The 23,075-nt window shown below is 34.8% G+C and overlaps 1 protein-coding gene and 1 long non-coding RNA gene across 2 annotated transcripts in view; one reads left to right on the top strand and one right to left on the bottom strand.

The window, feature by feature from the left end:
• cyp46a1.3 (cytochrome P450, family 46, subfamily A, polypeptide 1, tandem duplicate 3) overlaps positions 1 to 23,075 on the bottom strand; it is a gene marked incomplete at its 3' end in the record, with an annotated part of 47,689 nt that overhangs the window by 20,938 nt on the left and 3,676 nt on the right. Inside the window, 11 exon segments of the mRNA NM_001045298.1 lie at positions 10,265 to 10,267; positions 10,269 to 10,344; positions 11,663 to 11,751; positions 13,669 to 13,779; positions 13,865 to 13,949; positions 14,279 to 14,351; positions 18,061 to 18,132; positions 20,193 to 20,349; positions 20,448 to 20,561; positions 20,660 to 20,798; positions 20,880 to 20,966. Of these exon segments, the coding sequence (NP_001038763.1) occupies positions 10,265 to 10,267; positions 10,269 to 10,344; positions 11,663 to 11,751; positions 13,669 to 13,779; positions 13,865 to 13,949; positions 14,279 to 14,351; positions 18,061 to 18,132; positions 20,193 to 20,349; positions 20,448 to 20,561; positions 20,660 to 20,798; positions 20,880 to 20,966 (1,006 nt within the window).
• LOC147839013 (uncharacterized) lies at positions 6,377 to 9,867 on the top strand. Its single transcript, XR_015518140.1, has 3 exons — positions 6,377 to 7,325; positions 7,447 to 7,648; positions 8,344 to 9,867. It is a non-coding gene; the product is annotated as an uncharacterized LOC147839013 (long non-coding RNA).

The following is a 23,075-nucleotide window of genomic DNA, read 5'->3' on the forward strand; positions in this document are numbered from 1 at the left end:
GATAACTAATAAACAAACAAATAAATAAATAAAAGGAAGTCTCTTTCTCAACTTTAAGTCCAAAATCCACTAATGCAACAATTATTTGTTTTTAATGGATCTGCAAAACCTGTAAAAACTCACAAACATAATGTCATGAAAGTTCTTTTTGAGATAAATTTAATAACTCATATAGTTTGAGTTGCCTTAACTTATTGGGTTTTACAGTACTCAGTTGGTTTGAGTTCTCTTCATTTATCGAGATTTACTGTGCTCAAATTGCTTCATTTACTCAAATGGATTAAGTTTGCCTTGTTAAAAATGCCTTGTCGCAATTGGTTTTCTCAAATGGTTTGAGTTACCTTAACTTTTTGGGTTTTAAGGTTTAGTAGTAGGGAATTAATTAATATTGAAGTCAATGGCTACCAGTTTCCAACATTCTTCAAATGATATTCTTTTGCGCTCAACAGCAGAAAGAACCTCATTCATGCTTGGTGGAGATCGAGTAAATAATGGCAGATTTATTTATTTTTTTCTGGGTAAACTCTCTTGAATAACTTGAATAAATTGAATAACACTGCTGCATACTCACGTAACATAAAAAATTAAGGATATATATATATATATATAGGATATAATAAGGATATATATATATATATATATATATATATATATATATATATATATATATATATATATATATATATATATATATATATATATATATATATATATATATATTTAAACAAGGCTACTTGATAAAAGTCTTTACCCTGTGTAAAATGTGCAAAATGAATCAATATCTTCTTTAATTGTTAAGATGATAAAACATAATGCTTAAGTCTTTCACAAATTTATTTTTGGTGGCAACAAATAGTTTTTATATTTGTGCGTTTATTTTTTGGTTTAATAATAATGTTTTAGATTTGCCATTAAACATTCTCAATTTAACCAGTAAACAAACGATAAATAGGAGAAACACTGTGTACTAACCAGATCAGATGCAACAAAATTTTAGCGAAAAAAAAAAAAAATCAAGTGGTTTTCAAGTGTCATTCTCATGGCTGGTCAAGACAAAATCTCAGATAAAAATGGAAAGCAATTGGTATGCAATGTGAGAACTTAAAGTCTACTGTAGGTTTGGACACACAACAAATGGCTGTGCATTATTTAAGGAAATATGAGGTAGATATAACATTTTTGCTTACACTTTAGAATTATAACTATGAAAAATGTATTAAGCAGTAGCAAATAGTTAATCATTTAATAATTAAACTTTATTAAACTAACAGACCTAAAATAGCATTTGTATCTATATTTACAGACAGTGTACTGATATTACTAAATGCTTGAAAAACATGACGTATATAAACTCACCGGACATTATATTAGGTACACCTTAATAGTACCAGGTTGGACCCCCTTTTGCCTTTAGAACATCCTTAATCCTATGTGGCATAGATTCAACGAGTTACTGGAAATATTCCTCAGAGATTTTGCTCCCAATAGAGATAATAGCATCACACAGTTGCTGTAGATTTATCGGCTGCACATCCATGATGCAAATCTCCCATTTCACCACATCCCAAAGGTGCTTGATTGGATTGAGCTCTGGTGACTGTGGAGGCCATTTGAGTATGCATTGATTCACGCTTCATGACACGACGCGTTATCTTGCTGGAAGTAGCCATCAGAAGATGGGTACACTGTGGTCATAAAGGGACATGGTCAGAAACAATACTCAGGTAGGCTGTGACGTTGACACCATGCTCAATTGGTACTAATGGGGCCAAAATGTGCCAGAAAGTATCCCCGCACCATTACACCACCACAAGGCAGGTACAAGTTTTATTACAAGGCAGGATGGATCCATGCTTTCATGTTGTTGATGCCAAATTCTGACCCGACCCTCCGAAAGTTGGTGCAGAAATCAAGACTCATCAGACCAGGCAACATTTTTCCAATCTTCTATTGTCCAGTTTTGGTGAGTCTTCTGCTGTAGCCCATCCGCTTCAAGGTGTGTGTTCAGAGATGCTCTTCTGCAGGCTTCGGTTGTAACGAGTGGTTATTTGCGCTACTGTTGCCTTTCTATCAGCTCGAACCAGTCAGGTTATTCTCCACTAACCTCTAGCATCAGCGAGGCATTTGTACCCACAGAATTGCCGCTCACAGATATTTTTAATTTTTTGCATCATTCTCTGTAAGCTCTATATGGCCGTGCATGAAAATCCCAATAGATCAGCAGTTTCTGAAATACTCAGACCAACAACTATGTCACTTAAATTACTTTTCTTCCCCATTCTGATGCTGTTTGTATTGCAGCAGATCGTCCTGACCATGTCAACATGACTACATGCATTGAGTTGCTGCCCTAATGTTGGCTAATTAGAAACAAGCAGTTGGACAGGTGTACCTAATAAAGTGTTCATTTGAATAGTTTATTAATCATTCACTTGTTCTGAATAATCTTAAAAAAACACCAACTAAACAATACAATACATAATATTGTGGCTAAAATTAATCATTAAATTATGAAAATACCTTCATTAAGCACATTATACAAGTACTTATACAGTTGAAGTCAGAATTATTACGCCCCATTCACACGGGGCGTCAGCGTCAACGCTTCCCATTCACTTTGAATGGGTGACGTCAGGCGTTGCCGAACTGCATTGTGGATCCGTTGGCGCCGCTTCAGAGGCGTTGCTCGCGGCAGAAGTTGGGACTAGCTCAACTTTTCAAGCGCTGATGGAAGCGTCAGCCAATCAGATCGCTGAATGCAAATATGGCAGCTAGACAGGGTCCTATTGCTGACTGAATTTCATTGGCTGACGCTGCGATGACGATCACATTAGCTTCAACTTCAGGCACGCCTTCAGTCAAGCGTTGACGCTGAAGCCCCGTGTGAATAGGGCGTTAGCCCCCTTTTGATTTTTTTTCTTTTTTTAAATATTTCCCAAATTATGTCTAACAGAGCAAGAAAATTTTCACAGTATGTCTGATAATATTTTTTCTTCTGAAGAAAGTCTTATTTGTTTTATTTCGGCTAGAATTAAACAGTTTTAAATAAAAAAATAAAAAACATTTTAAGGTCAAAATTATTAGCCCCTTCAAGCTATTTTACTCAATAGTCTACAGAACAAACCACTATTATACAATAACCTGCCTAGTTAAGTCTTTAAATGTCACTTTAAGCTGTATAGAAGTGTCTTGAAAAATATCTAGTCAAATATTACTTACTGTCATTATGGCAAAGGTAATGTGTGGGTGAGTCGGAGACAGTATAAGAATCCATATGCTCTTTGTTAAAACATAAATTGGGGGAAAAAATAAAAGGGGGGCTATTAATTCAGGGGGTTTAATAATTCTGATTTCTGTATTTGTTCTGCTTCTACAGAAGCACCATGTAAAATGATTATGTGCATTGATTCTTTTACATCTTAGTGTTGTTAAACGATTAATCATGTACAAAATAAAAGATTTATATTTACATATTATGTGCGTGTTCTGTGTATATTTTTTGTGAACAAATAAATGTGCACACATACAGTACATTTATATACACTGTAGACAATTATTGCTGCCTTACTTTTTTTTGTTGAACTTTTCTAGTCACCTCAACTTAATTCACAGGTGTAAAATCCAGTTCCTGGAAAACTTATTGGATTGACTTACATCAAACAAACAGACTAAAAATATTAATTTAAACTTTGTTTAACTTTAAAAAAGTTTTTGAAACCTGATTAACTTGTTAGAATAAATTAAAGCAACATCACTGAGCTGACTAAAGCTGATTGAGGGCACGTTGTAGAATGAACTGCTTGTATTTGAACGAAACTTCAAATTTCAAAATCAAAATCTGATCAAATTCACACTTGATTTGAGTTGATTTGAGCTGAACCAACACTAAACTTACTTGATCTGAACAGTGACACAGATGTTTCACTCAATCTTCTTGGACATAATATGTTAAACAGCATAATACAAACAAAAGTAATTTAACTGTAGTCATGTAATGATCTCATAATCGTTTAAAAAAATATAACAGTTGTCACAAAACAAGTGCTTTAAACATCTTATAACTGCTTGATGTTGCAGATCACTCCGCTCTTGGGTCGCAGCGTTCCGATGTCTTTAATCTCGAAAGACTGTCCAGGGACCAGACTGAACTCAAATCTCTGGAGCAGTTTGGCAAGCACAACTTTTGCCTCCATCTAAATGCAGAAAACAGTGGTGAAGATGACAGCAAATTTGGCAATCGGCAGCTTAAAATTCTGATAGAGAAAGGGGGGTTTCGATTTGTGTGTGAGATATAAGGACATACATTTGTATAATGGGGTGGAAATGATGGCAATTAAAAGAAGAAGGTGACTTTTAAGTAGGTGATTTTTAAAAGACTTATAAATCATACAGAATTAACTGATTTAACGCTTAGAACATAGAATATATAATTTTAGCACTTAGTATATTATTAGGTGTATAGAGTGTATCATGTATCAAGTGTGCATATGTAAGGACTGTATCATGTGTGCATATGTATGTAATCTATAGTATGTATCAAGTTTGCATATGTATGGACTGTATCACGTATAGTATGTATCATGTGTGCATATGTATGAAGTGTATCATGTATAGTATGTATCATGTGTGCATATGTATGAAGTGTATCATGTATAGTATGTATCATGTGTGCATATGTATGAAGTGTATCATGTATAGTATGTATCATGTGTGCATATGTATGGAGTGTATCATGTATAGTATGTATCATGTGTGCATATGTATGGAGTGTATCATGTGCAGTAAGTATGATGTGTGCATATGTATGAAGTGTATCATGTATAGTATGTATCATGTGTGTATATGTATGAAGTGTATCATGTATAGTATGTATCATGTGTGCATATGTATGGAGTGTATCATGTATAGTATGTATCATGTGTGCATATGTATGAAGTGTATCATGTGCAGTAAGTATGATGTGTGCATATGTATGAAGTGTATCATGTATAGTATGTAACGTGCATATGTATGGAATGTGTATGTATCATGTGTGCATATCCTATTGTTGTATGGGTGTATCAGCTCTCTGTGGTGTAGTGGTTAAGCAACTGGACTTCCACACCAGAGACCTGGGTTCAACACCCCTGACATGAGTGTGCTGTGTATATGTGTAATGTAAATGTATAGTATGTATCATGTGTGCATATGTAAGGAGTGTGTAATGTATATGTATATAATGTGTCATGTGTGCATATTTAAGAAGTGTATGTAATGTACGTTGTGTGTATATGTACAAAGTGTATAATGTGTATGTATATAATGTATCATGTGTGCATATTTATGGAGTGTATCATATGTGCATATGTATTATTTCATTATAGAACGTATTAATTATTAGTTGATTAATTTTATATATATATAAATTATATATATATATATATATATATATATATATAAACAGAATATATATATATATATATATATATATATATATATATATATATATATATATATATATATATATATATATATATATATATATACACATACAGATTTGTGTTTTGTTTATGCATTTGGAGCTATGTTGTGTTGCGCGCTGTGGAGCATGCGCAGCTTTCTCTCTCCCTCCTTCTAGAGCTGCGCTTGATTGCGGTCCAGCTGTGTTGCGAGTGGGAGCGTATATAAGCTGGAGGAGAGGAACAATGGAGAGATCTTTCTGCTCGGTGCAGGTCGCAAATCTCCGTTGTCGTTGCCGCCGCCGTTGTTCCGAGCGTCTCCTATCTCCTGCCCCAGATTGTTGGTTGACTTGGTGTGATAATTGATCGATTTCTTTTACTGACAATTTAATTCTTTTCTAAATGGCACGCTGTTAAATCTGAGCCTGTTTGCTTTTCACTGATTATATATATATATATATATATATATATATATATATATATATATATATATATATATATATATATATATATATATATATATATATTATTTTGGTTAGAAACAGAAGCGGTAGGTTGGGAATCGCCATTTACTTTAAAACGTTTTCTCCTGGTTTGTGGCAGCGAGGGAGAAAGGGAAGTTTGCTGTAATTTTATTTGAGGCAGGCACTTTTATTTGAGCAGGTAAGTTAGAATTATTTCTCCGCAAGTTAGCTGTCTTTTGGTTTATTATTTTGGCCTGGATTCCCTTTCGAAGAGATGCTTCTATCTTTGTTGTCTAAGAAAATAATAAATCTTGTTACTACTTGATAAGCATGTGATTATCATGTATAGTATGTATCATGTGTGCATATGTATGGAGTGTATCATGTATAGTATATAACATAAATATGTATGGAATGTGTATGTATCATGTGTGCATATGTATGGAGTGTATCATGTAACGTGTGTATAAGTATGGAGTGTATCAAGTCATATCGTTGTATGGCTTTATCAGCTCTCTGTGGCGTAGTGGTTAAGCAACTGGACTTTCACACCAGAGACCCGGGTTCAATCCCAGACCATGACATGACTGTGTTGTATATCATGTGTGTATGCAATGTAAATGTGTAGTATGTATCATGTGTGCATATGTAAAGAGCGTGTAATGTATATGTATAATGTGTATGTATATAATGTATCATGTGTATATGTAAGGAGTGTATAATGTATATGTTTATTATGTATTGTGTGCATTTGAATAGAGTTTATAATGTAAATGTTTAGTATTTATCATGTGTGCATATGTATAGAATGTGTATGTATCATGTGTGCATATGTATAGTATGTATCAACTGTGCATGTTTATGGAGTGTATCATGTGTGCATATATATGGAATGTATAGGATGCATCAAATTTTTTTATGTATGGAGTGTATCATGTATAGTATGTATCATGTGTGCTTATGTATGGAGTGTATCATGTCTGCATATGTATGGAGTGTATCATATGTGCATATCTATGCAATGTATAGTATGTATCAAGTGTGCATATGTATGGGGTGTACGATTCTCCCCGTATTGAGATCATCCACTTCCTGTAGCCTAGTGGATAAGTCACTGGACTTACACACCAGAGAACTGGGTTCTATCCCAGAGCCTGACACAATTGTGTCCTGAATCATGTTTTGTAGAAAGTATCATTTATGTAATGTAAATGTATAGTATATATTGTGTGCATATGTATGGAATGTGTATATATCATGTGTGCATTTGTATGGAATGTATTATGTGTGCATATGTTTGGACTGTATCATGTGTGCATATGTATGTAATGTATAGTATGTATCAAGTGTGCATAAGTATGGAGTGTATCATGTATAGTATGTATTATGTGTGCATATGTATGGAGTGTATCATGTATAGTATGTAACCTGTGCATATGTATGGAATGTGTATGTATCATGTGTGCATATGTATGAAGTGTATGATGTACCATGTGTGTATAGGTATGGAGTGTATTAAGTCCTATTGTTGAGGAGTTTTTCAGCTCTCTGTGGCGTAGTGGTTAAGCAACTAGACTTTCAAACCAGAGACCCGGGTTCAATCCCGGAACCCTGACATGAGTGTGTTGTGTGTATGTGTGTAATGTAAATGTATAGTATGTATCATGTGAGCATATGTAAGGAGTGTACAATGTATATGTATATAATGTATCATGTGTGCATATGTATGAAGTGTATAATGTATATGTATGTAATGTGTGCATATGTCAAAAGTGTATAATGTGTATGTATGTAGTATATCATGTGTGCATATGTAAGAAGTGTATAATGCGTATGTATATAATATATCATGTGTGCATATTTATGGAGTGTAGCATGTAAATGTATAGAATTTATCATGTGTGCATATGTATGGAGTGTATCAGGTGTGTATAAGTATGGAGTGCATCAAGTCCTATCGTTCTATGGGATATTTTTGGAATTTATAATGAGTGTAACAGGTGTGTATATGTACAGTATGTATCATGTAATGTAAATGTATAATATATATAGTGTGCATATGTATGGAATGTGTATATATCGTGTGCATTTGTATTGAATGTATTATGTGTGCATATGTTTGGACTGTATCATGTGGGCATATGTATGTCATGTATAGTATGTATCAAGTGTGCATAAGTATGGAGTGTATCATGTATAGTATGTAACCTATGCATATGTATGGAATGTGAATGTATCATGTGTGCATATGTATGGAGTGTATCATGTAACGTGTGTATAAGTATGGAGAGTATCAAGTCCTATTGTTGTATGGGTTTTTCAGCTCTCTGTGGCGTAGTGGTTAAGCAACTAGACTTTCAAACCAGAGACGTGGGTTCAATCCCAGACCCTGACATGACTGTGTTGTGTATCATGTGTATGTGTGTAATGTAAATGTATAGGATGTATTATGTGTGCATATGTAAAGAGTGTATAATGTATATGTACATAATGTATCATATGTGCATATGTAAGAAGTGTATAATTTGTATGTATGTAATGTATCATATGTGCATATGTAAGAAGTGTATAATGCGTATGTATATAATATATCATGTGTGCATATTTATGGAGTGTATCATGTAAGTGTATAGAATTTATCATGTGTGCATATGTATGGAGTGTATCATGTGTGTATAAGTATGGAGGGCATCAAGTCCTATCGTTGTATGGGTTATATTTGGAGTTTATAATCAGTGTAACAGGTGTGTATATGTACAGTATGTATCATGTGAAAAAAAATCTGTAATTTTACGGTTTTAATTTTTTTAATTGCAGCTAAAGAGAAGACACTCTGATCCTGTTTCAGTCCTTCACGGTGTTCCCCAAAGGTCAGTATTGGGGCCACTTTTATTTATTAGTTATATCTTACCCCTCGGTCACATATTTTGTTCTTATGGCATACATTTTAATTTTTATGCAGACAATACCCAAGTTTATATCTCCATAAAACCTACATCTCACCCCCTTTAATCAAGTCCTGTCTATTTATATCAAATGTGTCATTTAGTATAATATTGTCATCTCTGTTCCTGTAAGTGTTTTGGTGTAAATAAAAATGTGTTCTTGATAATTCCTGTAATTCCTGCTTGTGTGAGTGAGCAACAGTGACAGATACATTTGCAGGAGCTGCATTATCATTGTATAAATGTGATGTAATCTTCTCCAGCTGAACCTCGCAAAAACGGAAATGCTTGTAGTTTCTGCCAACCCGACTCTACACCATAACTTTTCAATCCAGATGGATGGGGCAACCATTACTGCATCTAAAATGGTGAAAAGCCTTGGAGTAACGATTGATGACCAACTAAACTTCTCTGACCACATTTCTAGAACTGCTCGATCGTGCAGATTCGCACTCTATAACATCAGAAAGATCCGACCCTTCTTATCTGAACATGCAGCTCAACTCCTTGTTCAAGCTCTTGTTCTCTCCAAACTGGATTACTGCAACTCTCTACTAGCTGGGCTTCCAGCTAACTCTATCAAGCCTCTTCAGCTTCTCCAGAACGCAGCAGCACGAGTTGTCTTCAATGAACCTAAACGAGCACATGTCACTCCGCTGCTAGTCCGTTTGCACTGGCTGCCAGTTGCTGCTCGCATCAAATTCACAGCTCTGATGTTTGCCTACAAAGTGACTTCTGGCTTTGCTCCTTCTTATCTGCTCTCACTTCTGCAGATCTGTGCCCTCCAGAAACTTGCGTTCTGTGAATGAACGTCGCCTCGTGGTTCCATCCCAAAGAGGGAAGAAATCACTTTCGCGAACGCTCACAATCAATCTGCCCAGCTGGTGGAATGAACTCCCTAACTGCATCAGAACAGCAGAGTCACTCGCTGTCTTCAAGAAACGACTAAAAACTCAACTATTTAGTCTCCACTTCACTTCCTAATCTGCAATTGCCTCTGAATATCACACTAACTGTACCAAAAAAAAAAAAAATAATTTACTAATACTACTAATACTTTCCTTCTTAGACTTTACAGACCTGAAACTTGCCTACAGCACTTATTCATTGTTGCTCTTAGTTGTGTAAATTGCTTCCTTGTCCTCATTTGTAAGTCGCTTTGGATAAAAGCGTCTGCTAAATGACTAAATGTAAATGTAAAGAATCCCCAAAAAATAACTATTTTAATAATAATAACTATGACAACAATAATAATGAAACTGTAGGTTGACACAGTCTATTTTTCAAAGGGTGCTTTTCTACATGGTGTAGAAAATTCAATTTCTACAGTATTAAACCTATTATGCCTATCCAATGTCTCTACAAATCACAAAAACAAACTGGTGTGCACTTATTCATGTGTGTGTGTAGGTGTGTGTGCATGTCATCACCTGTGAGAAGACCTGCCCCAGACAGGATCTTGGACCAAGTGAAAATGGGTAGTAGCAGTAGTAAGGCCTGTCGGGTAAGAACACAGTTTGAAATGATAAAATACCGTGCTTTATTGTCACACTTTACAATACCACTGTCACGATAACCAGCGATCTACAATCACTACAGTTTGCTGGTAACATTCACACTCACACAAACTACAAATCCGACCGTTGATGGACTACAACTTCATACATGCACTCCGTTCATCAAGTACTGCTCAAACACAAAGGCTGCGTACGAAACCGCCTACTACTCAGTAGGTACTGCATTTGAATTTGAACGTACTACTCGGCCATTAGAAAAGTACGTTCTATACAGTATGAATGTGAAAAGTATGAATGGAATTCGGAAGTGTGTTCAGAAAGCAGAGAGACGCCATATTGTGTTGCCAACCGTAATTAAAACAAGTTGAAGAAGAAGAATTGTTTGGAGACATGGGTCGTCAGTGTTGTGTTTATAAATGTGCTGCAAGGAAGGTTTTGTTTTCAATTCCTCGCTATGAGAGCGCAGCTGGACTCACGTGTGGATTACAGTGGTCTGCTAACATGCAACTAAAATAAATTTGTAAGGAATATTTTTACCCAAGAGCTATTCGCATCTGGAAATGGAGAAATTCGGAATTGCCGCTCATCTCCTTAAAAAAAAGACCTGGTTCCAGTTCGTGTTTTGCCTTCAAAATCTTTTTCAAAATAAACAACTAACTTTCTGTGGTAAAGTAACTGTTTGCAGCACAGAATTATGACACATGTCGCTTAAAGATTATGTAAAAGTCACATGAAAAAACTGATCACACTGCAGTCGCATTGCAAAACATCAGATCTGTGTCTGATTTAAGACTACATATGAAAGTGGCACAGATCTGACCTGAGAAGATCAGATTCCCTGTGGTTTGGGCTGTTCACACTGTCATTACCTGAGTCACATGTGGCACATGTGGGCAAAAAAAAAATCAGATTCGGGCCACATTTGGCTGCAGTGTGAACGTAGCCTTGGTGAACTAGGCAGGATATGGTAATTAGGCAAGTTATTATATAACGATGTTTTTTTCTGTAGACAATTGGGGGGAAAAAATGAGCTTAAAAGGCTAATAATTTTGACCTTAAAATGGTGTTTAAAATTAAAAACTGCTTTAATTATAGCCAAAATAAAACAAATAAGACTTTCTCCAGAAGTAAAAACATTATCAGAAATACTGTGAAAATATCCTTGCTCCGTTAAATATAATTTGGGAAATATTTAAAAATAAAAAATAAAATAAATCGAAGTAGGCTAATAATTCTGACTTCAACTTTATATATAAAATACACTAAAATGAGACTGTGATTAAGTGATAATGACTTACTTTGGCGCATTCACATTAAACCTCTCTGGATCAAACTTCAACGGATCTTTGAAATGCTTTTCCAGTCTCTGGGCGACATAAGAGCTGAACTGTTTGGACAGAATCAAAAATTGTTTAGTGGTGCATTTTTAAAAATGTATTTCTGAATTTAAAGAATAGACAACTTTTCACATTTCCAGCTTTTGCTGTCTCGTGTGTAGATGCAGTATTAGTAACACCTCGAATAACTGTTTTCTATATATTGCTTTTGGTAAGACAAAAACAAAAGAAAAAAAAAAAAACAATTAAATATATCATGTGTCCATATGTATGGAGTGTATCATGTATAGTATGTAACCTGTGCATATGTATGGAATGTGTATGTATCATGTGTGCATTTGTATGAAGTGTATGATGTAATATGTGTGTATAGGTATGGAGTGTATTAAGTCCTATTGTTGTAGGGGTTTTTCAGCTCTCTGTGGCGTAGTGGATAAGCAACTAGACTTTCAAACCAGAGACCCGGGTTCAATCCCAGACCCTGAGTGCGTTGTGTGTCATGTGTATGTGTGTAATGTATATGTATATAATGTATCATGTGTGCATATGTAAAAAGTGTATAATGTATATGTATATAATGTATCATGTGTGCATATGTAAGAAGTGTATAATGTATATGTATATAATGTATCATGTGTGCATATGTAAGAAGTGTATAATGTGTATGTATATAATGTGTGCATATGTAAGGAGTGTATAATGTGTATGTATACAATGTTTCATATGTATGGAGTGTATCATGTATGAAATGTGTATGTATCATGTGTGCATATGTATTGTTACGCTATAGAACGATTTAATTATTTGTTCATTTATTTTATATATTTTATATATCGATTTCTTTTACTGACAATTTAATTCTTTTGCAAAAAAAAAAAACAATTAAATAACAGGTTGAGAAAGTGATAAAATCTGAAAAAGCTTTTCTTTTTCTGGTTTGTTTTTTAAAACACTGTCAGTGGGATTTAGGGAAGTGGGTGGGTGGGTCAATAGGTGCATTAGAAAACACTATACGTTGGGTTTAGAGAAGGAGTAGGTTGTGTCAGTCGATCATTCAGTCAGTCAGTCAGTCAGTCAACAGCAGCCTCTGGTGGATTTATAGGAGAACAGCAGGTATGAATGAAACTCGCGAAAGAAAAACAAACAAAAACAACCTACAGCGGCCTCTGTTGGACCAGCGAAAACAAAAACTGAAAAAAAAACGTACATCCTGGGATGTATTTTGTGCTCTTCAGAAATGTCTGTAGGGCTACGTTTTCAGATTGAGCCTGGATTGGGCAAATCTGTTGGAATGATCTGAACAAGTATGCTGTTTTTGCTGTGGAATTTCTTTTGGAGGATATTTGAACTAAACTTAAATTTCCTGGGTAAAGGTATAATAAGGTACAGAACAACTCTACAGTTGTTAATTCTGTGAATATTGTGTTTGTATATATGAGTGTTTACAGGTAACAGTATCTTTAGGAAGACTTTAAATATACCTGTGGTAGCTTTGCTGCCATTTGAGCTAATGATCTTTCTTTTTTTTTTTTTTTGCATAACCATATAGTGAGTTATAACTCATTGATTATTAGTGTAAACACAGTCTTTATCAGACTGAATGTTACAACTATTGAAATCATCAGTGCTGTTTTGTAAAAAGGGTCTATGAACATTTCTTTCTTTCTTCATTTTAATTTAAAGCGCAGGTGTCAAACTCAGTTCCAAAAGGGCCGCAGCTCTGCACAGTTTAGTTCCAACCCTAATTAAACACACCTGATCAAACTAGTTGAGTCCTTCAGGCTTGTTTGAAACCTACAGGTGAGTGTGTTGGAGCAGGGTGGGAACTAAACTGTGCAGGGCTTCGGCCCTCCAGGAATTGAGTTTGAAACCCCTGATTTAAAGGATTTGTACTTGTATGACTAGCCTCTGTAGGCTGGTATCTTATGTGAACAGAACGGTCTTACAAGGAATGTGGTGATACTCACAATAACAGAAATGCCTCCAGGGATTTTAATGCCGTTTATGATCATGTCCTCATGAAGCCAGCGATTGGTTCCTGGCGCAGTCGGGTACAGACGCAGGGTTTCCTTCAACACCTGAACAACACAAAAGACCATTAAAAGAAATGGATGCTAAAAGCAACCTTTGTTCATGTCACTTGAAACAACTCTGTGGACAAACCTGAGACAAATAAGTGAATTTTCCAAGGTCTTCATATGAAATGTCTCTTTTGGTTCCAAGAACTTCATCCACCTCTGCTTTAGCTCTGGAAATGAAAAGAAGTTTGAATTCTAAAGCACTTTAATACAAAATATTTGGAACCATTCAGTATTTCGGTAGCACTTTATTTTGATGTACAATTCACACTATTAACAAGCCATTAACTAAGACTATTAGGTCAATAAACTACCTATCATCTGCATATTAATTAAGGTAGTAGTTGGGTTTAAGAACTGGTTACATTTAGAGATGTCGAATAAGATGATACTACTAAAAAGCAGTTAATGTCATAACAATAGGCAAGTAATAAGCTAGTTAATAGTGTAAATTGTTACTCAAATTATTTTAGATTGTTACCCATGTTTAAGTGTTTACCGTTTATATATCTCAGGATGTCTCCCTAATTCCATGATTGCAAACGAGAGCTGATTGGCTGTTGTCTCTTGCCCTGCAAAAGAGCAAATTGCTGGGTTGCACTTTATTTTAAGCTTTCCTTGTTACAGTGTACCTATTCTTTTAACTACTGAGACATTTTAATTAATTACCTGTACTTAACCCAGGCTCATTCTGATTATGTATTCCTATATACATTTCTGGAGAGCACCAAATATGTCCTAGGAGCTAACGTTTTCTTTGCTGTTTTTGTTGTCACGAATCCAACGGAGGCAGCTGTGTATGCTTTTTCAGATCTCATCAATTTCTCTCGAAAGTGCCATTCACGCCTGCTCTTCTCACGTAAATCCACCAGTGGCCTCTGTCGACTGACTGACCAACCAATCATCCCCAACAACCCCCCCACCCCCTCAACCCTAACCATTACCGACAGTATTTACATGACCTTTACATCCAAATAACGTTAGTAATTACAATTTACTGTACTTGTGCATGAAATATACAAAAACATTTACAATCATAGATGTAATTACAATAGCAAAACAATGTTATTACAATATTTTTAACATAGTAATTGTCATGCTATAACAATGTTACTACATAGTAGATACATTATTATAACAATGTAACTATAATGTTATTACATAGTAATTATGATATAAAGGCATAGTAAATTCATCCAAAATAAGAGTTTTTAATTACATATTTCATCTCAGACGTAATTACAATATTAAAGCAAGGTAATTACAAGGACTCTTACTTCCAGAATAAGAGTTTGTAATTACAGTTTACTTTAATTGTGCATGAAATATATAAAAAAAACACTTTTACGATACTATCATAGATATAACTACAATAGTAAAACAATGTTATTACAGTGTTATTGCATAGTAACTACCATGTTATAACAATGTTATTACATAGTAACTTACATGTTATAACAATGTTATACAATAATAACTACAATGTTATTACAATGTAGCTATAATGTTATCACATAGCAATTATGATGTAATGGCATAGTAATTACATCCAAAATAAAAGTTTGTAATTACAAATTTCATTTGAGACGTAATTACAATATTATAGCAATGTAATTACAAGGACTATAACATCCAAAACAAAATGTTGTAATTACTGTTTTCTGTTTGTGCATGAAATATATATAAAAAAACACTTGTTCAATACTATCAAAGATGTAATTACAACAGTAAAAGAATGTTATTACAATGTTTTACATAATTACCATGGTAAAACATTGTTACATAGTAATAACCATGTTATAACATTGTAGTTACTATGTCATTACAACGTGACTATAATGTTATTACATAGTAATTATGACGTGTTGACATAGTAAATACATCCAAGATAAAAGTTTGTAATTACATATTTCATTTCAAACGTAATTACAAAATATAACAATGTAATTACAAGGACTCTTACATCCAAAATAAAAGTTTGTTATTACAGTTTACTGTACTTGTGAATGAAATATACAAAACACATTTACAATCCTATCATAGATGTAATTATAAAAGTAAAACAAAGTTATTACAAGTTATTACATAGTAATTACCATGTTACAACGATATTATTACATAGTAAATATCATGTTACAACAATGTAATTACATATTAGTTACATTGTTGTAACAATAATATTACATAGTAGTTACATTATTATAACTGTTATAACTAATTATGATGTAATAGCATAGTAATTACATACAAAATAAAAGTTTGTAATTACATATTTCATCTAAGACGTTACAATATTATAGCAATTATTACAATATTATAGCAATGTAATTACAAGGACTCTTGCATTAAAAATAAAAGTTTGTAGTTACAGTTTACTGTATTTGTGCATGAAATATAAAAAAAAACACTTATTCAATACTATCAAAGATGTAATTACAATAGTAAAAGAATGTTATTACAATGTTTTTACATAGTTACCATGTTAAAATATTTTTTGCATAGTAATAACCATGTTATAACAATGTTATTACATAGTAATAACCATGTTATAACATTGTAGTTACTATGTTATTACAATGTGACTATGCTGTTATTACATTGTAGATATGACGTAATGACATAGTAAATAAATCCATAATAAAAGTTTGTAATTACAGTTTACTGTATTTGTGCATGAAATATAAAAAACACTTATTCAATACTATCAAAGTATGACGTAATGACATAGTAAATACATCCAAGATAAAAGTTTGTAATCACATATTTCATTTCAAATGTAAATGTTTTTAAATGTTTTTAATTAGTTTACTGTACTTGTGCATGAAATATACAAAAAACATTTACAATCCTATCATATTTGTAATTACAATAGTAAAACAATGCTGTTACAACTTATTACATAGTAATTACCATGTTATAACAATATTATTACATAATAATTATATTGTTATAACAATGTTATTACATAATAATTACCTTGTTATAACAATGTTTTTACATAGTAACTACAATGCTATTACAATCTAACTATAATGTAATAACATAGTAGTTATGATGTAATGGCATAGTAATTACGTCCAAAATAAAAGTTTTTAATTACATATTTTATGGCAGATGTAATTACAACATTTTAGCAATGTAATTACAAGGACTGTTACATCCAAAATAAGTTTGTGATTACAGTTTATTGTACATGTGCATGAAATATACAAAAACACATTTACAATAATATCATAGATGTAATTACAATAGTACAACAATGTTATTACAATGCTATTACATAGTAATTACCATGTTATAACTATGTCATTACATAATAATTTCATTGTATAACAACAATGTTATAACATAGTAATTACAATGTTATAGCAATGTCATTACTAGTTACAATGTTAAACGTTGTAATTAAAATGTATAGCATAGTTATTGCATAGTAATTACAGTATTATATCCTTGTTTTATTGCATAATAATTACAATGTTATAACAATTTAATTACAATAATATTTTATAGTAATTATGATGTATGACATAGTAATAACATCCAAAATAAAAGTTTGTATTTACATATGTAATTTTTATATTTACATATAAGCACACAAATAATGTACTTAATGTAATTACAATGTATTGAGATAATAATTATAATAAATTGGCATAGTAATTACATCCAAAATAAAAGTTTGTAATTAGTTTACTGTACTTGTGCATAAATATATACAAAACACATTTACAATACTATCATAGATTTAATTACAATGTTATAACAATGTTATTATAACGTAGTTACAATGTTACAAGGATGTATTTACAATGTTATTACATAGTAACTATGATGAAATGACAGTAATTACATTCAAAATAAGTTTGTAATTACATATGTAATGTGTATATTTATATATAAGTACACAAATAATGTACTGGGAATATAAAAAGAAACATGTTTATAAATATTATCTTGGATGAATTTACAATAAAACGAAATAGTAATTACAATGTAACAACACAGTAACTGAAGTAATATTTTCTGTCTTTTAGTAGATATATTTGAGTCTTGCTTTTTTTTACAAAATAAAGTGGATCTAATTGAGTTTGCATCATTAAATACAAGTTATAAAGGTATCACTTTTTAGTTCATATATTAAGGTTTCAGTTATGATTCTCCCCAAATCATTGCGCATAAATACGCAGATTTTTAAACAAAATTCTGCGCAGAATGGCAAAAACTGTCCACAGATTCAGACTGGCCCATGACTATAAATCAAAGTAAGAACTAACTCACCAGCAATGAAGAAAGTCACAAAATTGTCCAACATCTGCTCATGATCTTTAGTGTTATTAACTTTCTCCTCCTCTGCAACAAAACAAAAGTGTTACCTGTTAAAATGACCTTTCATAATGTGCATATCGCCATTTTTAAGAAAAGCCAACAAATTATATCAATATAATTTAAAGCCTTCTGCACACTGTTACACTACTGTAGGTGGTGAGTCAAATTTTGAACATACACATTTATGAGGGACTTTAGAATTCAAGATACTGAATATAAGACATGAGACATTCTATGAGACATTCTTTAGTAAATATTTAATAAAATGTACTGTAATACATTATTGAAAATATTTAAATGTGTTTGATGGACAGCTTTTCATATAGAAAGCTACATCTCGCCAAAAGAGAGCTGAGTTTTTAGTTTTTTAAGTTATGTTTATGTCTGTTTGAAGTTATAACAGTTTATGTCTATTTTAAACATGTCAATGACACATGTCAATATTTTCCTTATCAGTGTTTCTTGGTCGGTTTGTATTTAAAGGATTGGATAACTTAAAAATGACAATTATTTTATTAAATACTCACCCTTGTGAGTATTAATCCCTTGAGACATCTTCGGGACACAAATTAAGGTCCAATCCCAATTCTATTTTTGTACCCCTTCCCCTTGGCCCTTAAAACCGAGTGTTGCGGTGAAGAGCTTCAAAATTTACCTCTAAGAATTGGGACAGCACTACAGCACCAGCACACATCATCAGATGTCATCGCGATCTTTTTCTTCATATGAGATCAGACGATCACGACTGCTGTAGTTATTCCATTTGTGTTATTTTTTGGTATTTATCTTCAGGAAATCACTGAAGGCATATATTATCTTATCATAAGGATCTAATATGACAATAAGATCGTAACAGTACTGCACATTTACACAGTGGCCATACTCACCTATGTAAACACACCAAAAACAACATTAGCATTATAGCAGACACTGTAAACAGCTCATTTCCAGCCACCAGACTTTTCTGACAGGGTATTTGAGTGTCATTGAGTGTCAGAATGTTGTAGGACTGCTGTACAGGAGTTATTATTATGGATTGTAGATAGCGAAATTTAGCGGTTTTTATTTTAGCGTTCATTCAGACAACTTTTTGGACAATGTTTTCTTTTTCTCGTCAGCTCAAGGGTGCATGTTTACTATGGGGAGCACAACTTATTGCCATTAGAGTCCGAAAAGCAACACACAGGCATATTATTGTCCCTGTAACGAAGAGGCTAACACAGAGAGATCCATTTGCAGTACGCTTATTAAACACAGTTTCATTATAAACACACAGTATGAACTGGTGAGTGAACTCATATGAATCACAGGCTTATAAGGTCGATAGGCAGGCGACAGACATTTGTATATCAAAGTAGCAGGCATGGGTCACGGGCAGGCAGCAAGATGCAAGATCGGTAAGACAGTCAGATAATCAGGGCAGGCGACAGGCAAGACAAATCAAGGACAATCCGGTTGGCAACAGAAGATCAGGCAAGGGTAAGTAACGCTCAGTAATGTCAGCAGGGCAGAACAAGACTTCGCAATGAAGTGAGAGCGAGAGCTGCTCAGTGTGTGTGTGTGAGCAGGAGTAACGAGAGTCAGGTGCAACGTAATCAGCTGTCCGAATGGGTTTGTGGGGGATGTAGTGTTTAATAGTCCGGTGATAGAGACCTCTGCTGGCCAGCGAGGGGAATGACTGGGACAGAGTCGGTGACAGTGTACAATAAACACACATCTGATGCTGAAGATATTGGCGATCAGATTTGTTTGTATTATTACATACATACAAAGACTTTGCATGATTACAATTGTAGTCACATGGACCATTTTTTTGACAAGTTTTTAGTTCCTTTTCTGGACTTGGTCATCTCTGAACTGTTGCTGTCTATGGAGGATGAGAGAGCTCTCCAATTTCTTTGAAAACACCTTAACTAGTGTTTTGAAGAAGAACAAAGGTCTCAGTGTTGTACGAGGATGAGTAAATAATAGAATCCGTTCCTTTTTGGTTGAAACTAATTAATTAACTACTTTGATTGTGAAATGAATGAATAGTGTGTATATATAAAGACTACCTGTTCAACAAAGTGAAAAAACTAACATACTTGCAGTTTTGAGGATTTGTGTGAGAATGTCATTGGGGACGTCCTCTCCAATTTCCACTGCTGTCTTTCTGTTTTGTATCCATTGCTCTCCCGTTTTACGTAAGAGTACAGTAGCACCTTTAGTTTCCTGTATAGCCTTCCAATTCTTGGGAAAAAACTAAAAAGGTAACACAATTTAAAAATAAAACAGGTTATACAGCATTAACCCTACTTCTTTCGTCATAATGATAATCATATTTGGATAAATTATCTTACCTTACAAAATGGGTCTCTTAGATCTAACACCATACCCTGTAAACACTGCTCTATTGCCTGCTGGAAAGGGTTGTCTGTTTGCTTAAACAAGTTCAAATCAACACCGAAAGCGACCTGTGAATGATAATGTAATCATTTAGTAATCATTAACAGCTGGTTTGATGTCTCTTGTATTAGTCTTTCCTGTGAATTAGCGAGAAGAACAGTGAAACCTTGCAAATGATATCAAGTGTAACACAGTTGACCAGGTCGTGCATGACGGCAGGGGTTTTGTTGATGGCCATTTCCTCCAGCTTGTCCATCAGGCGTTCTGACATCTCATTAAAAGTGCTTATCAAGCCTCGCAAGTATCTGACAGATAAGGCAAAATCGGTCGAGGTGCATCAGAATCACATTGCAGTGTGTATCAGAGATGGTCTGTATTTGACTCACGAGCTGCTGAAGGCTGGATCCATGATTCGACGCTGCCTGTACCAGATGTCATGGTCTGTGGCTGTCACCAGGCCATACCCCAAGAACCTAAGAAGATGCAATCATGTGTAACAATTTATTTTAAGAGGGTGTTCATAAGAATCTCATGATAATCGTGACAGGATAAGATTTCATCCATGCTTAATACAACTGTCATTAAGTGTCATTTGCTCAATGATGTCACTTTAAATGCAAAGATGACATTGAGATTACATCATTACCTGTCTTTCTCTTTGTCATGACCATATGACATCATCAAAACAACATAACTTGTCATAAATCTGTCCTAAACATGATCATCATGATGTCATTGTTGTCACGCTTGAGGAAAGGGAAAGGAGGGAGAACTCAATTGCAGAACAAAAATTGCCTTTTATTAATATTAGAATAAAATAAATGGCAACAAAAAATAGGCTGGCAGGCATGAGGGCTGAACAGGAAGGGCAGGGCTGCAGTAACTTGAATGGCAGGGAACCAGGGAGAAGCTGGAGGTACAGTTCAACGTAGGGCCAAAGGGTCAGGAGTCCCAGCAGGGGACCAGGGTAGAGCCAGAGGGACAGTCCAGGAACAAACAAGGACACACCATGGAGGAACACCAGGGATGATCCAGAGAGGATCGGACAGGGGTGGCAAAGCTGAAGGCCTGTGGGGAGTGGAGGCCCATGGAGTCAGGGTATTGTAGGCAAGGCAAGGAGTCTGGCCGGTGCAGGAAGGACAAGGAGCCAGGCTAAGGCAGCAGGGAAAGAATTCTGGGCAGTGAAGGAAGACTTAGGAGCTGGGCTGGGTTGGCAGAGCAAGGAGCCTAGGCAGTGCAGCCAGAGCAAGAACCTTGGCTAAGGCAAAATGCAGCAAGCGTGTTTTAATCCCAGCGCCAACCGAAACAACCGAAACCAACTAGACTGTAGGAACAGGAATGGCAGGGAACCAGGGAGGAAGTGAAGGGACAGTCCAAGACGGGGACAAAGGGTCAGTAACCCTGGCAGGGGACCAGGGTAGAGCTAGAGGGGTAGTCCAGGAAGGAACAGAGACACACCAGGGAGGAACAGCAGGTGATCAGACAGGATGGGAGCTGGGCTGGGGCAAAATAGACAGGAATGGCAGGGAAGCAGGGGGGATCTTGAGGAAAAGACCAGGATAGAGCTGGAGGGACAGTCGAGAGAGGAACAGGAACACACCAGGGAGGAACCGCAAGGGTGATCCCGGGAGGAATGGACAGGCGTGATAAGGCTGCAGGCCCTGTCAGTGATAAGAACGTGGGACTTACTCAAGACCACACGTTCAGAAAAACACAATATTTTTCTTGCTCTTAACTTTAATTGTACAAATGGGAATGGCAGGGAACCAGGGGGGACCTGGAATAACAGTGTAAGGTGGGAACACAGGGTAAGGAATCCTGGTAGGGGACCAGGGTAGAGCCGAAAGAGGAACAGAGACACACCAGGGTGGAACAGCAGGGGTGATCCAAGGAGAAACAGACAGGGGTAGCAAGGCTGCAGGCCTGTGGGGGAGGTGACTGATCATGGATTCTGGGCATTGCAGGCAGGGCAAGTAGTCTGAGCGGTGCAGGCAGGACAAGAAGCCAGGTTATGGCAGCATGGCAAGAACCCAAACATAATGGTGCGAACAACCAACAAACAACCAGGACAAGCAAGCACACTCACTACAAAGACAAGAACAGATGGCTCATTCAAGACCACACGTTCAGAACGACAACAAGACGCAAGAATGACAAGACATGAGTCATTACAATTATACCTGTGTTATGAATAATATATATTTTTACTTTTACTCTACTACAATGATACAAATTAAACCTGCCAGTAAAATCTCATTAAATGTAATAAAATATTACAGCTCTGTTACTATTTAACAGAGTACTGACAGCTTTATTGAGAAATTTTAATGACAAATTAATTTTGTTCCACTCAAAAAGTCAGCAGAAAATATTCGTAGAGCAATTATAATGGCCTCATGTTTATGACAGATTTATGATAAAAGATTTATGACGTTTATGTCAAGATTTATTACATTTATATCAAGTTTTCATGACAAAGACAGGTTGTGTTGTATTTGTTGATGTCAAGTCTTAGTAAAGTCATCTCAAACAATATCATTGTTGCATTCAAAATAACAACTGAGCTAATGACAATTAACGGT

Source organism: Danio rerio, chromosome 20, assembly GCF_052040795.2.
Source record: "Danio rerio strain M-AB ecotype USA chromosome 20, GRCz13ab, whole genome shotgun sequence".
Classification (NCBI taxonomy): Eukaryota; Metazoa; Chordata; class Actinopteri; order Cypriniformes; family Danionidae; genus Danio; species Danio rerio.